The sequence below is a fragment of the Erythrolamprus reginae genome, chromosome 3 (assembly GCF_031021105.1).
Source record: "Erythrolamprus reginae isolate rEryReg1 chromosome 3, rEryReg1.hap1, whole genome shotgun sequence".
NCBI lineage: Eukaryota > Metazoa > Chordata > Lepidosauria > Squamata > Dipsadidae > Erythrolamprus > Erythrolamprus reginae.
Genome location: NC_091952.1, coordinates 128,829,161 through 128,846,017, shown reverse-complemented (window position 1 = coordinate 128,846,017; position 16,857 = coordinate 128,829,161). Strand labels below are relative to the sequence as shown.

Here is a 16,857-nt window from a genome sequence, read left to right as displayed (position 1 = left end):
AGATATAATTTGGAATTCCCTTATTGTCCACAATGATATTAAACACAACTGACTCCCTGGAGTGCCAGGCCTGAATATTTTCACACACTACAATCTAGATTCCAGCCTTGTTCGTGAAAACTTCATGTCATTATTTAACTGCCCCACCTTTTTTTTAAATAGATAAGGACTCTTCCTGGCTGTTTGAGTCCAGTTGATGTACACTAGTCTGAGGACGAATATCTGATCTGCTGGATCAAAGGTGTGTTCTCAAGCATACAAATTATATCAGATTTTCTGTTCAGTTTCAAAGTACTTTTCTATATAATGCTGTATATCTGACACATCAGTTTTGAGCTTGTTGCATGTGGGTTGCCTTCTACCTTTTTACAGATACTGGACAAGCTCAGATATTTCTCTTGCTCTCTTATGTTTTGTTCCTGGCAAGTTTCGTCCCCTACAAGAACTCTTTTTCCCAGAGGATATATTTCTGTGGTGTTCTGTTGTAAAAGGACGACTTGAAGGGCACAGGGGTTCCTCCCAGGGATGGGCTGCTAGTCGGAACACTAAATTGCACTCGCCGCTGCAGCTCGCGAGTGCTAGCAGGGCCAGCGCGATTTTGTCTCTGCATCTATGGAGGTAGCAAAATCGCGCATGGAGCTGCAGGTGCACCTATGTTTCGGCATGCATGGAAGCAAAAAAAGTCTCCAAAACATGGTCGTCCCTACACCTCTGTGCTTCTTTCTAATTGTTAGGTCTGTTCCTTCTTCCTTCCCTCAGTCTCTTTAATTCCAGTAACATTCATTTAAGGTAGAAGAATGCCATTCTTTTCCTCTTCTTTTTTAATTCCAGTTTTTCGTTCTATCTAGGCTTAGATTCTTAATATATTAAATACAATATAATTAAACTCCGTGCTGGCTTCCACAATCTCAGGTACAATACTGTACTCTCAGAATCTGAGACTATGAACTGATTGTTCATAGTTGACTATGAAAAGCTTGTTTACATGATTTTCAACAGTATACAGGGGGGGAAACCCTGCTCCTTTAGCAAATCTAGTTGTGCTACTGAAGAAGTGAATATAATTTGGGGACATGGAAGATTGCTTTAAAAAAGATAAGGAGAAAAGGGGGAAGGAGAAAATTGCCTACTTGCTTACCTATCCCAGATTAGATGCCTTTCTCAAAGGAGAAAAAAATTATGGGCTCCCCTTTAGGATATATGTTGTTCCTCTGTAGGAAAACTGACTTATCCCAAAAGATAAGTGGCTATAAATCTCCAGACTGCTATCCAAGAAGACATCTAGATTTTCACCCCTTGTCCCTATGTCCCACTTTAGCAATTTAGTTTTTCCACCGGTCATCTCCTATCTTTCTTAAATATCTCAGCCAGCATCCTTCCTCTAACCCTGCTACATTAGAGAAATAAGGCTCTCACCTCCTATTCTGCCTTTTTGGTGATTAAAAGGTAGAAACTTCAAATAAGTGATTTCTATAGGGGCACTTCCTATAATGTTGAGGATGAAACAAGTTTTCAGCCCTCCCATGGCAGATAAATCAATCACAGAAGAGATAAGGAAAAATCATACATTTTTAAGTGAAAGATAAATTGTTTTTAAAATACAAATGTAGCCCATCCCTGCGGAAGAAGAAACGTATAGAGTTGCTTCAATAAAACATCTAAGTGGATTAAAAAGAAACAATTCTTATGCAAAGTGCAGTGCTCCAAGCAAACCACAAGGTGGCTACAGAGCAACTTAATGTAGAGAGTAGAGGTGAAGAACAAATACTGTATACTGTATTTCAAATTGCAGGATAGTCCAAAAAGAAATTATTTAATCTTATTTATTTTATCTGATATGTATAAATACTAAAGTACACACACTGGACAGACTCATATAGGATGGTAAGATGAAGATTAAAATTAATACAACATTCCTGTCTTTCCAGCAATACCTATTGCCTGAGTTATTCCCATTGTCTGTATTATTCCTGAATTTCCTGCTTCTTGGGGGTTCCAGCAAATTAATCTGGAAGCTTCGGAATACTGAAAAATATATCTGTCTTTTTCCTGACCTGTGTCTGTAGCTCTCCCCCCCCCTCTCCCCCCACAGTTCAGGAGGAGTTGCAGTATCACTTATACTGTATCACATATACTACAGTATATGAGGAAGAGTCATTTCTCTTTATTTATTCCTGTCTGATTTCTCCTTCATTTCTCTGTTTCTGCTGCTGTCTGGCATGCAGTCTGGCCAGCTGTGGGGCTGAGGTCTGTCATTCACAATAATCCCAGAAGCAAATAGGGAAGCCATGTAGTTTTTGTTCGATTTTGTTTCACCTGCACACACACTAGAGCAGGGGTGGGCAATTAATTTTGCCATAGGGCCGCATGAGAAATTGGGACGGTTTTAGAGGGCTGGACTAATATAATTAACTCAGTTCTATCCAATACTATATATTATTGGGTAGAACTGAGTTAATTATATTATGTTATATGTTATGTGTTATGTGTTATGTGTTATGTGTTATATGTTATATATTATATTATATTATATTATATTATATTATATTATATTATATTATATTATATTATATTATATTATATTATATATATTATTATATATTATATCTTGACTACCCGGTTCTTATCTAGAAAAGTTGGAACGACCTCTACGGGCCGCTCACAGACAGCAGGCGGGCCTCATCCGGCCCTCGGGCCGCATCTTGCCCAGGTCTGGACTAGAGTAATATTCCCAGTTTGTTCTTGCTGTCAGTCATCGGAGAGCCAGTCACAAAGGGAGCGTGAGGCTCCGCCCACTGGCCTGGATGCTGCCATTTGGGTTCTTTTACCTCTGTGCATGCACAGAATGCTTTCTGTATGCACAGAGGGTAAAAGAACCCAAATGGTGGCATCCGAGTAGGAGGGCGGAGTCTCACGTTCCCTTCACGACCAATTCTCCAATGACCGACAGACATGAGCGAACTGGGAGCATTTCACCCCTAGAGTAACACATAAATGTCAACAGAATATCATTTTGCCATCTACATGTCATATATATGTAAACCGCCTATTAATTCAAGAAAGACATTGTTCCATAATTGCTAAACAGATGCATGTCTTTTTTTTTAAGATTATCTTTCCTTCCTTTATTATTTTTATAAATAATTCAATGTGGCAAAGATGTCTAATACGTCTTCCTTCACCTATTGTCACCATAACAATTACCCTGTGAGGTGAATTAGTCTGAGAGAGAGTGACTGGTTCAAAGTCAGCTGGGTTTTATGAACAAGGTGGGACCAGAACTCACAATCTCCTCTTTCCTCTTTCTTCCAGAAAAACATTGGTTCAGCCAATTTATTAGAAGTATGCTCAACGTGCAGCACTGAATCATATGACAAAATGTTAATAAAGAAAACTAACATTCTTTATTATACAAACGATTATGGGCTTTTTCCTTCTCTTTGTATAGATAAAATTGAAAAATAAAAACACAAGAAACAAATATTGGAGCAAAATGTTTATGAGAATGCAAGTTTACCCTTCGTCATGTAGACCTTCCCTCCCAAGCTAGCACTTTAGAGTTACAAGTTTTTTCAGCAAGAAAAGATGTGCTAGGAATTGGTACACTGTTTGCAGCAGTTAAAAGTAATAGTCACCTCAAAAGTTACATTTCATTCTCACACTGATTTTGCAGTTCTGAAAAATACTTATGACTTCTTTCTCTTCATTCTTTTTTACACCCATTTCAAAATATTTTCCTTCATCTGGACTCAATTTACAAGTCCTCAAACTAGCCAGGAAACTATCAAAAACACTATGAAGAGAATGAGGAAACAGTATGAAAAGATAAATGGTAAGTAAATCCACCCACTGCTACTTGATAAGTAAGCAGATGGCCATATCTACTGACTCTTGAATAATTATCTTAAGTTCCAAGCACAGAAATTGCACTTTAAAATAATAGTATATTGTACAAAATATACAAACTTCATCTTGCAAATCCTACACAAGATGTACCAGTATGTTTTTTCTTAAAGAAAAATGAAAATCAAAGGTTTCTCAAGATAATGGCAGGGAAAGGTAGATAGGGAATTTCTTAAGGATCAAATGCTTCACATGACTGGAAGATCCCTGGGAGATTTTCTGTAGAAGAAAATTAGCCTTACAGTTTACACTGGATTCATGGAAACACTATGTAAACATTTTTTGCCAGGATTGTGGGATAAGAGTAGAGAAGTGTTTGAAGTAAATTCTCCAACCTTAATGCTTGTAACATATGTTGGTATGTTTACATACTCTCTCACATGTCAAGTGAGTAGCAATCTATTCAAAGAATAATTGGAACAAACCTTGGGAAGAATTCCTATTTAAAATTGAAAAAAACCCTAGCATTTGTTTTCACACACTGGTTCAATCCCACTATAAGTCACAATGTAAAACTTTATAGTTATCCATTCCAAATCCCAGTTTCTGAATTTCAATTTAAAAGAGCTAGTCCAGCTAGGGTATAGACGATAAAAATTCTCTAAGAACCTACAACACAAATCACTAGGTATTGCTGTGATGCAAATATATTGTGACACTTTCGTTTACATTGCTTTATGGGTAACAATGAAAATAAAAATGTCCCAAGTGTTTCTTTCACTAACTCCCTAATATAAAAAGAAGTAAAGATGAAGCACATTACAAATGTGCTTGTATTACTGTATTAGTTCCAGTGGTGAGTTGCTACCGGTACGGCCCAGATCCATGAACCGGTAGCAGCGGTGGCGAGAGGTTCCCCCCACCCAGCCCAGATGCTTCTGCGCATGTGCAGAAGCAGCGCACACGTACGTGAGTCAGTAGTGACAAGATTTGCAATCCATTACTCATTAGTAATGACCTCTTAGGAATCTGGATAGGTCAACTGTAGATAATCTAAGGGTAAAGTGTTGGGGGTTTGGGGATGACACTATGGAGTCCGGTAATGAGTTCCACGCTTCGACAACTCGGTTACTGAAGTCATATTTTTTTCAAACTTGACTGTAAAATACTGTATATGACTTCAGTAACTGAGTTGTTGAAGCATGGAACTCATTACCAGACTCCATAGTGTCATCCCCAAACCCCCAACACTTTACCCTTAGATTATCCACGGTTGACCTATCCAGATTCCTAAGAGGTCAGTAAGGGGCGAGTACAAGTGCACTAGAGTGCCTTCTGTCCCCTGTCCTATTGCTCTCCTATATCTCCTATACCTTTCTTCTATTCCTATATCTCTTTTTCTATTCTTTCATTGATATGTTCTATTACTATATCTTCTTTTCTATTATTTCTTAGATATATTTTACTATGAGTATCTCCTCTATAACCTTCATCATGTATTTTACTATGTGTATATAGATATATACCCACTAAAACCCTCATTGTGTATTGGACAAAATAACTAAATAACTAAATAATAAAATAGTTCCACTGAAATTATGAAAGCAAGTAATTTTATATGCAAGTGCAAGGCCTGACATCCACATTATTGTATCATCATGTGAGAAGGTATGATTATAGTATTTATAATCAGAGAAAATAGATGGTAAGCAAATAAAAATCATTTTCCATAAGCAAAATATCCAGTAATTGTATTTATTTATTTAGGCATCTGCCAACCCAGACAGATCCCATAAGGCAGAAAGCAAGATGGTGTTAACCAACAGCATTCAGATACATACAAATTTAGAGTACCCAACAAAGGATCCCAAACACCTTAGCACTGTATATGCATTATACTGCCTTTAATTCCCTTATTGGTCAATAATGGAATACTTTTTGAACTTCAGACTTTCTTTTTTTGATGGTTAAATGCTTATAATATGAATATTTTTCCAGGGCAGAATAAAAATGGTATTACATGCTTTTAGCATATGTTTTGCATAGACTTTGAAATGAATGGATCGTGCAATTTTTCTTATCAAAGAGGCAATATTAGCCATACTAACTTTCAGGAGTATTTTCATTCAGTCGTAATGCCTAATTTCTCCTGTAATATATGGATCTTAGGCATATACATCGGTGCTTAATTGAAGTATCATTTTCTATATGATATCTAACTCATAGATGCATATCTTTTTCAGAAGGGAAAAGGTATACCTGGTTTAATTTTACCAGAGACAGACCTACTGCATCTTCTGGTAAGATTTATCATTTCCATTCAACAAAAACAGTCCTACCATTGCTTCAAGTGATAGGCATCAAAACATATTGGCAAGGTAGAAAAATCTGGGTATGTCCCAACTTACAATATATGCCTCTCGGGGAACTATATAATAAAGAATATTGCACTGTTATAAGAGGTCTTCTATGAATTAATTGCTAATCTCCCCAGTCTCTATGCATGGAATAGTAGTTCTTTCATACCCTTGAGCTAGTTCTGGTATGAGAGATAGTGTCTAAGCAGGCTAGCATACTGAAAGTGAAGGTTTAAAGTTATCATGTTAGGAAAGTACGCTGATGATACCCAACTGTACATCTCCACCCCATGTCCAGTCAACGAAGCAGTGGAAGTGATGTGCCGGTGTCTGGCGGCTGTTGGGATCTGGATGGGTGTCAACAGACTCAAACTCAACCCTGATAAGACGGAGTGGCTGTGGGTTTTCCCTCCCAAGGACAATTCCATCTGTCCGTCCATCACCCTGGCGGGGAACTATTGACCCCCTCAGAGAGGGTCCGCAACTTGGGCGTCCTCCTCAATCCACAGCTCACATTAGAGAACCATCTTTCAGCTGTGGCGAGGGGGTCGTTTGCCCAGGTTCGCCTGGTGCACCAGTTGCGGCCCTATCTGGACCGGGAGTCACTGCTCACAGTCACTCATGCCCTCATCACCTCGAGGCTCGACTACTGTAATGCACGGGGCTACCTTTGAAGAGTGTTCGGAAACTTCAGATCGCGCAAAATGCAGCTGCAAGAGCAATCATGGGCTTCCCTAGGTATGCCCATGTAACACCAACATTCCACAATCTGCATTGGTTGCTGATCAGTTTCAGTCACAATTCAAAGTGTTGGTTATGACCTATAAAGCCCTTTATGGCATCGGACCAGAATATCTCTGAGACCACCTTCTGCTGCACGAATCCCAGCGACCGGTTAGGTCCCACAGAGTTGGCCTTCTACAGGTCCCGTCGACTAAACAATGTAATCTGGCGGAACCCAGGGGAAGAGCCTTCTCTGTGGCGGCCCCGACCCTCTGGAACCAGCTCCCCCCCCGGAGATTAGGATTGCCCCCACCCTCCTTGACTTTTGCAAACTTCTTAAAACCCACCTCTGCTGTCAGGCATGGGGGAATTGAGACATCTCCCCAAGGCTTATATAGTTTTATGTATGGTATGCTTGTGTTGTATGTTTTTAAAATAATGGGTTTTTAGATATTGTTTAAATATTAGATTTGTTTATTATATACTGTTTTATTGTTGTTGTGAGCCGCCCCGAGTCTGCAGAGAGGGGCAGCATACAAATCTAATAAATAAATAAATAAAGTTCAGAAACAGCAACTACGCATTGAATAAGTTTGAAAACCTTCCCAACGTATTTATATTTTATATTTGTGTAACTTTCTCACACAAAAGTAGAACCTGATTAGCACAGATTCTACACCCACCCACCAAGTCCACTAACTTCCCAGAACCCTTTTCCTACACTTCTAAATGCGTAGTTGAAAGACACATCATCTCTGGCTAACCTGTCCTACAATTGCCATTCTTATGGTTTTTAAATATAAGGAAGTTAACGTGACCATATCTACTACATTATACCAATCATACTGTGATTGTCACGCAGTTATTATTTATGGAGACTAATGAGAATCTGTTTCCCTACTAGAAGTGATGACATTTCCATGTGGATGTCAAATATGTCAAAATGCTTGAATTTAACAAATTTCTTCTTCTGATATGAGCATGCAATCAAACAAGGTTAGGACATTTAAAAAATAGGCACCGATGAGAGAGTTTCTGTCTTTTCCCTGACCACTGCTTCTTAGTTTATCTTGGATCAAAAAAATTTGATCCAAGATAAACTGGATCAAGATCATGTGAATACTCACCTGCAAACAAAATGTCACTGCACAAACAGGTTTAGTATCTCAATAAAAACTAAAACTTAAAAGCAGACACACATCTGACATATACAAATTAATTCAAACCAGAGAGGTACAAAGGAACGAAACCAACCTTGCAGCTTACAGCTCTTGACAGAATAGTCACATTACTATTTCGTTTATCCATGGAAAGATTACCTAGCATGCTAAAATATTTACTTATAGAAAGCTGTACTATATTTTAAAAAATTGGCTAGCCAATAGAAACAGTTCATTTTCTAAATAGAAACAAAAGCAAGGCCTAGGATAAATCAAACTGCTTCCCCCACCCCTCCAAAAAAAAATCACCTGGAGTTTTATGCTTGAAATCGTGCCAACATATCAACCTGCTGCAACTAATTATAAATGCTTCTTTGCTTCTGTTGGCTTCAGGGAAGAAAAAAGATAATTACTGAAGATGAACTCTAGAGAGAAAAACTATAGTTACGGTTTGGCAACCTGACCACTGAAAACAGCATCTACCTGTAAAATGGGAGAGACAATATGAGTTTGGTGAAAAATTCCAAATAATTTCCCTCTTGCCTTTCATATCTATAAACAATAATCTTCAGAAACGTTTTCTTTCTTACACAAACACGGCTGGCTGCAAGGTTGGGAAAATAAATGCTATGGTACCATGTTCATGCCTGAGGCTGTTTAATATTTACAAATCACCTATGAAAATGTTTATTTTAGACAAGCTGAAAGGAAATTTTGTGCATACCAAAGTCTTGAAAGCAGCATTCTCTAGCATGCAGTTAAATCTACTTAAAAATCAAAAGATTTCCTCTCTTTAAAAATATACACAAAGAGGGTCTTCCTGGTGAAGAAAAAAGCCTGAGAAAGAATTATTATTTTCAATAGATGTTAAGGGTGTCCCATAAGAATCTGCAGTTTAAGAGATGCAGCCTAAGATAGAGCCTATCTCTTTACCTCAAAAGACCTTTTATTAAGTACTAGAAAGACAATACAAGAACCGAATAGTTTTTGTCTCAATGTAGACTGTCCTACTAGAAATTCAAAAGTAAGAAAACTCACAAAAAATGATGTTGAATTTTACTGAGCTTGAATGTTCATTAGGAACAATTGTGTGTGCTGACAGTGAAGGACATGGTGACTTGTTAGATTAAGTAGCATTGAATAAAACACTCAAGTTCCTCTTCCCTCCTCCTCCTAGTACTACTACTACCATCAGTACTAATACTAATACTACTTATCAGCAGTGCTCTCTCTAAATTTCTTTTGGGGTGGGCGGAAAAGTATAGTGTCTGAGCGGCAGTCCCTTCAGGACTGGGCGACACAGAAATAATAATAAAATTTCCCTCTCGGCTTCTGGGCAGGTTTGGAAAACTCTGAGTTGATGATGATTTTTAAGTGAGCGATTGCTCACTGCTCAGCTTAGAGGGAACTATGCTTATCAGTACTACTACTAATACTACTTATCAGTACTACTACTACTATCAGTACTAATACTACCCATACTAAGAAGAAGAAGAAGAAGAAAAAGAAGAACCATCAAAGGTTCTCGAGAACTACAGATATGGTATGTAATCTAAGATACTGTTCTTTCTTTTGGTCTGGATTATAATTTATTAAAATGAATTATCAATCTGCCCCATAATTAATATACAGATCAAAGCAACATTTTTCAACATCTCACATTGGAAAGCAAATTTGGAAAAATTATAAACAAATGCAAAACTTTTTTTTTTTTTAATCCAGTAATCTCTCCTTTTTCTCACTCATCCTATCTCTGCAGATAAAGCACACCTCCTAATGTACAGCTGGGGACTCCTTTCTATCTTATGCAGGATTGGGAAACCCGCCAGCCAACTTTTTCTTCTTCCTTTTCCGCCACATGATTGTTTTAAACATCAACGAACAGGAGAGCCCAGCTTTTCCCAAACCACCAGATGCCCTCCAGATGTGCTCCTACTCGATGATGAGTCTTGTAAGCTATCCAGCACATGGAAAAGGGCACTGCACTGGGAAAAGCTGGATCAGCTTCTGAGGACATCGATACCAAAAAATGAGAAAAAGTTGATGATGATCATGGTGCACATCTTCTTCATCATCATCACACTGTGATCATGATTATTTATTTACTGTATTTATTTATATTTCTATGCTCGGTAGGGACTCAGGGCGGCTCACAACAAAAATGAACATGAATCAATATAAAAACATTTAAAATAATTGCAGCCATCCATACATTCATGGGCCGACTTCGGTAGTCATTCCCCACCCAGATCAATGGCCCCAGGCCTGTCAGAAAAGCCAGATCTTTACAGTTTTCCGGAAGGCCATTAAAGTGGGGGTAGTGTGGATCTCGGGAGGTTGCTGACTCCAGAGAATGGGGCAACCACAGAGAAGGCTTTCCTCTATGGACCCACCAGCCGACACTATACAGTTGACGGGACCCGAAAAAGACCAACCCTGTGGGATCTTACCAGTCGCTGGGAGATATGTGGTAGAAAGCGGTCTGGAAAATCATGATGGTGTTAATCATGAAATAACCACATATGGTGAGGGAGGTGCGATGTTATGCCTACCCCCATCCTTTAGACTCCAAAAGACCTGTGGGAATACAGTGGTCCTTATTCCCAGCGAACTATTTATTTATTTTTGTCAAGTACGTAAAATATGTATTGGTAGTATACAAAGATACAACTATGTCCCATGGACCACTGCCTTATTTATCCCCTCGATTTTTAACTCCCAAAGCGGCTCATCCATAGACAAGGGTTCGCATATATATATCTCAAAAAAATAAAGAGAATACTCAAAGAACACATCCTATATCTGAATGAATGAAATATTCTCATTCAATACTTTGTTCTGTACAGTCGAATGTCGACAACAGCATGTGAAATTAATTGTCAATCAGTGTTGCTTCTTAAATGTAGTTTGATTTCACAGAAGTTTGATTTACAGTACTTGGAGTTATATTGTGCTGTTTAAGTAGTGTTCCCTTTATTTTTTTGAGCAGTGTGTGTATATATATATATATACACACCCCGCCACCTCCTCCCTCCCTCGGGTGCCCTTTCTTCTACTCACGTTTGTGCCGTGGGAGAGATGCTTCCACTCCTGGTCCTTTCAGCTCCTAAATGCATTTGTCTGCATTTGTCCGAGCAGCGAAGTGCTAACCGAAATCAAGAAGCCAACAACACTCCCGGACCTTCTCAGGGTTTCAAGTACTGTCCATGAAAACGACCTCCGGAACTTGGGGAGTCGCTTCTCTCTCTCTTTTTTTGGCTTTTGCCCAGCGGGCGCTTCTTCCCTTGAGCGTTTACTTCCACGGTAGTTTACACTACGCGCGGCCAGAACGTGAGGAGGGAATTCACGTGTTGCTCAGGGGGAAAAAAGATGTCCTCTGTGCATGTGTGTATGTGTGGGTGGGTGCGCGTGTGGTTTGGAGAAGGTTGCCTTTGTTTTGTTTACTCGTTTACAAAAGTTGCTGCGCCCGACTTGCTTTGCAATTGGACTTGGGGAGCTCGTCAGGCGGGGACAGACCTTGGCGTTGCAGCCGCCCCGAGGAAGAGCCGTCGGAACTGGGGAAGAGGCGGCAGCACCTCCAGAAGACTAAAGGTTTAGCAAGGGGGGCGAGGTGAGGCGGGGGTGGGGGGGGCGCGGCGAAGAGATTTCAGATTTGCTCTTTAGTGGCAAGAGCGCCAGGCATTCGGCGCTGAAAGGCGAGAGCCTCTGGCTGCGGAGCAAGCCAAACCCTCCCCCCCCCCCCCCCCCCCCGAAAGCAAAGCAAATCCTCCCCACCGCGGCTCGGTGTTGAATTTCAGCGCTCACTGACTTGCGATTACATCATCAAACCCGTCTTGAAAGGAGAGCGCGCGCTGCCTCCGGCCCCGCGCGCTTCTCTCCCGTCCCCCCGTCCCCCCCTAATTCCGGAAAAGACAAAGCGCGAGAGAGGGCACGCGCGGGACCGGCCACGGTTTGGCGCGCTCGCCGCGACCGCTGGGAGTTGTGTGTGGAGAAGTTGAGCCGACGCCGACTTTGGTTTTGTGGCCCGCGCGAAGTCCGACCGCTGTTCGGTGGCTGTGCGGAAAGGGGCCTGCATAAGTGCACCAGCGTGGCTTCCGTCCACAGTCCTAATGTCTCTCTCTCTCTCACACACACGTATCATGTATATAAACATTGTTATATCTTTGTATGCTACCAATACGTGCTTGGGATAGATAGATAGATAGATAGATAGATAGATAGATAGATAGATAGATAGATAGATAGATAGATAGATAGATAGATAGATAGATAGATAGATAGATAGATAGATAGATAGATAGATTAGACAGACAGACAGACAGACAGACAGATAAAAATAAAGCGCCATTGCAATCGTTGGAGGCACTCATTGCCCCGTGTTTCTACCTAAAAACAACACCGAAATGGGCGCTATTATGAGTGCCGCTGTTGTTTCTTTTTTTTTTAAAGGTCACTTAGAGGCAAAGTTTGGTCAGGGTGGTTAAGAACCTTCGAGAATGAGAATTTGAAGTTTTTTTTAAAAAAAGTTATCTTTCTATTGTTGCTTTTTTACTTAAGCTTATACAAGCTATTACTATACAGGTTTGATAAATAAATAAAATAAATGAATAAAAGTCCTGTCATAGTCCTTGCCAGCACTGTGGTGAACTGTGGTTTCCCCCAAAAGAAGGAAGGTCCTGACAAAAGCAAAGTGGTTCCAATAAAACGTATAAAATCTTTATTAATGTTATTAAACTCTGAAGGTCAAACAAAGCTAATGTGCAAGCCTTTTCCAAAACGTTCATCAGACAGGATTATTTTAAATAAATCAATAAAATCTGCTTTGCATCACACTTGATTGCAGTAATGTCTTCTGGGTTGTTAGCAACAATACAGAAGTGGCTTGCCATTGCCTCCTCAAAAAACCAAAATATTTCTCAATTGAACCTATAGCTCTTAGACTATATTTTGTTATAGCCTTCTATCCAAATATTCATCAGTATGCTTTTGCTTAATCTTGTAAATCAACTGCCAACTAAGCCTGGCAGGGTTCCAACAAAAAGTAGCTGATTGCTATTAAATGAACATCTGATTATTTTCAAATATGTTTTTGGAATAGCTTACAGATATAAATAACAGTTTTTGTTTTCCATTTAAATTTTGCTATTGGGGTGACTTGGCTGGGATTCTTTCAAGCAACAATGGAAAAGAACATTCAACTAAATCAATATAGGTTAAAATCCTCACAACTTATAGAGGTTTCCACCTTGAGTCTAACATCCAAAGACTGTATATCAACCAGGGAGAGCACTGATGGGAGTGTCAAAGCCACTGCCCAAAATCTAGAACATCTAGGAGTACATCTAGAAGATGGCACCCAAAATGAGTTGCTGAGACAGTGCTTGACACAGGAGCAGATATGGGAGGAAGATCAAGCAGAGGAAATGCCATGAGAAGACAAGACCCTGCATGGCGTGAACCATCAGCAGATAGCTGAGCTGGCAGACATTGGGAAATTCTATCAGTGGCTGGAAAAGGTTGGACTGAAAGACAGCACTGAAGCACTGATCATAGTAGCACAAGAACAAGCACTTGACACCAAAATTATAAAAGTAGGAGTCTACCACACTCGACAGGACCCAATATGCAGACTCTGCAGAGAGGCCTTAGAGGCAGCCCAACATATAGTGACAGGGTCAAGATGGGGGCAACAGTGGTATACACTGAACAGCACAACCAAGGAACTGATATTGTGTACAGGAACATCTGCACAGCATATGGGCTAGACCAGGGTGGGTAACTAATTTTTCCAGAGAAATGGGCTGTTGTGGAGGACTGCCCCTGATACACCCTGCCCCCTGGTGCAATTGTCATAATCCATTGGTACATCACATTACACGTTGGCATATCACATTACAAGCTACAAGTATTAGTCAACTGTAGTACAAAATGATTGGGACCAATACCAGTAGCTACGAAGTTTTAACAACAGTTATGCAACATAAAACTACTTAACAAAAATACTTCATTGTGCTAAAGGTAGACCATATTGAAATAAAGGACCATATTAATGCCAACTTCTGTGACTTAAAAATCTTCCAAAACAGTCTTATTTTATCTTATTGATGTGAGTTTTTATAATACTGGGCACAAGTGTTGTAGCCAATGATACTTGTAACCAATCAGGGTTATGGCCTCTACTTTGAAGTTATTGAAAGCATTTTTCTGATTATTAGGGAATATTCCAAGAAAACTATATGAAGGCCATTAGTCTAGCTTCCCTATTGGCTTTAACCATCATAAATAAAAGGACTAGTTTGCCTTTTACTGTGACCAATGCTAGCAATGCAGAATCTGGGTGGGCATAGTCTGAGGTATTGTTAAGGTGCCAAAGAACACTTATATCAGATTAGTGAATTTCAATTAAGTACATAAAATATTATTTTAGTACTGTATCAATTTCCTTTTGTAGGCTTCTTAAGTAAACCAGTCTGAGGAGGTGACACAGCAGGAAACAAAAAGACTGGGAAAAGACAAGACGGTTGCATAAACACAGTGCAGATGTTATCGGTGGTCCAGATTGAGAATGGGATGCAGGCAGACTGTCCCAAAAGGAAGGTGGGAGAAACTCAGATCATAAAAACTCCATTTCCCACACATACACACAATCTTTAACACAGACTACATATGGCAGTATGCATGTATTAGTATGTGTTTGTCCTTAGACAATGTAAAAGCTAATCATTATCACAATAATCTGTAAAAAAATGCATTCTGTTTCTACTGCTATCTTAAGGATGATAACAGTTTCTACTGCTATCTTAAGGGCGATAACAGTTGACAACAAGTGGCTAATAATGTTCTCTTATATTATATCTATAAGATATTGTTTTATCAAACATATCCATGCTTTCCATATCTGTTCAGTAATGTTTTCACTGAGATTTGTTTTGATCATAGTGTCATTTGGATCAAAATTTCGCTGGGACGTGTGTGCGCGCATGCTGGATACCCAAAGTAGCAGAACCACAGTGATGTCCCATGCATCCAAATGTCATTGTACAAAAGATAAAAATTACCTAAATTACAGTAAATCAATTGTGTCATGATGTGATGATGCACAATCTGCCATTTGTGTCATTTTTGTGGTGATGTGATGTGCACAGTGTCACTTGCCCCTTCTTGCTTCCTGCAGGTGGTCATGATTGTATGGTATATCTATGATATATTGTTACATTTATTCCCACATTGCTTTTAAAGTACCACAAATCCGTCAATGTAAATCTTATTTGTAAGTTATCTAAGTTGATCAGCAGTACTGTTTTAGCCAAAAAGCAGAGACAAGGCTTAAAAATATAGCTTCTCTATTTAGTATGAATCTACATAATTGGCAACAGCAGCTGAAATTCCTAGTGGGTACAACAGCAGCCAAGCCTTGGCACTAAAATGTAGGTAATAGTTTAAAAGATGAGGGAATGAGGGGTTTATATTGAATACAATTAAGTAAAATCTAGCCATACTACTTCTGGAAAATGTTTGAAGAACAGATGTAATTTGGAAGCAGGTTTTTGCCAAAAGAAATACTATACTCTTCATTCCATTCTTCCTTTTCTGCTGTTTTCAACCGATTTTCCAATGTTTTTGTCCTGAATGAAACACTATAAGTCTGTCTCAGAAATTTATCCCAAGTTGTCTCCTAAAACATGCATAAGAATATGTTAAATTGTACAAGCCGGGGCCCATTTATAGTGTAACAGGCAAGATGTATATATTGGTTATATGCCCAGACATCAGGTGCTAAGTATATGAAGAGCCCTTTTACTTGGTTATATTAACATCTATGGATTACAATAATCTTCAGATGTTATATGTATTCTTCTGTTTTTATTGTGATTCAAATTGGTTTTAAAATAATTTTTAGATTGTTTGCTACAAGAGTCACTTGTTTGAGATGGGCAGCCATATAAATAGAATAAAAAATAAATAAATTGATGTTCAGATGACTATCTAATTGCTGAAATTTATAAAATGTTACATAAGATGAATCTAGAAGATGAATTTATTAAAGATTGTATGATAAAATGGGTGAAAATTTTTGGTGACAATATACAGGGTGCGTTCCAAAAGTAATGCAATTATTTTTTTAAAGTAATTTATTGAACAGATTTGCACAAACATTTAAAATTCTTCAAAGTACTGTCCTTGGGCCTCTACACATTTTTTCCAGTGACTCTGCTATGACCGGTACATGCTCTAGAAGACTTCTTCGGGGACCTCTCACAAGGTCTTTGTCACGGCTGATTAGATCTCTTCTATGGACGAAAAATGGGTTCCTTTCATGGCTGCCTTAATCCGAGGGAACAAAAAGAAGTCTGCTGGGGCGATGTCAGGACTAGGGGGGGGGGGTGTCACCCTTGGCACCTGGTGTTTGACCAGGAAGTCACAGACTTGTAGCGCGTTGTGGCAAGGCGCGTTGTCGTGATGCAGTTGACAGGTAGCGGAGATGTCTTTTCTCATCCTGATTACCCTTTTTATCAGTCTTTCCAGCACATCCACGTAGTAGACAGCGTTAACTGTCTGTCCTTGAGGAACAAACTCCTTATGGACCACTCCTTTACTGTCAAAAAAGACAATGAGCATTGTTTACACTTTTGATTTGCTCATTTTTGCCTTTTTGGGCTTGGGGGACTGGTCGGTGTGCCACTCAGAGCTTTGGCATTTTGTTTCTGGGTCGCATTCAACAACCCAGGTTTCATCACCAGTTATGATGTTGTCCAAATAATCAGGTTCAATTT

General features: G+C 39.3%; 1 protein-coding gene across 1 annotated transcript in view; it reads right to left on the bottom strand.

Annotated features, from left to right (window-relative positions):
- Positions 1–11,365, bottom strand: part of COL24A1 (collagen type XXIV alpha 1 chain) — a 173,138-nt gene extending 161,773 nt beyond the window's left edge. The window contains exon 1 of the mRNA XM_070746621.1: positions 11,144–11,365. Coding sequence (XP_070602722.1) covers positions 11,144–11,199 — 56 coding nt within the window. The 5' untranslated portion in view covers positions 11,200–11,365. The remainder of the gene's footprint in view (positions 1–11,143) is intronic.
- Positions 11,366–16,857: the final 5,492 nt, after the last annotated feature.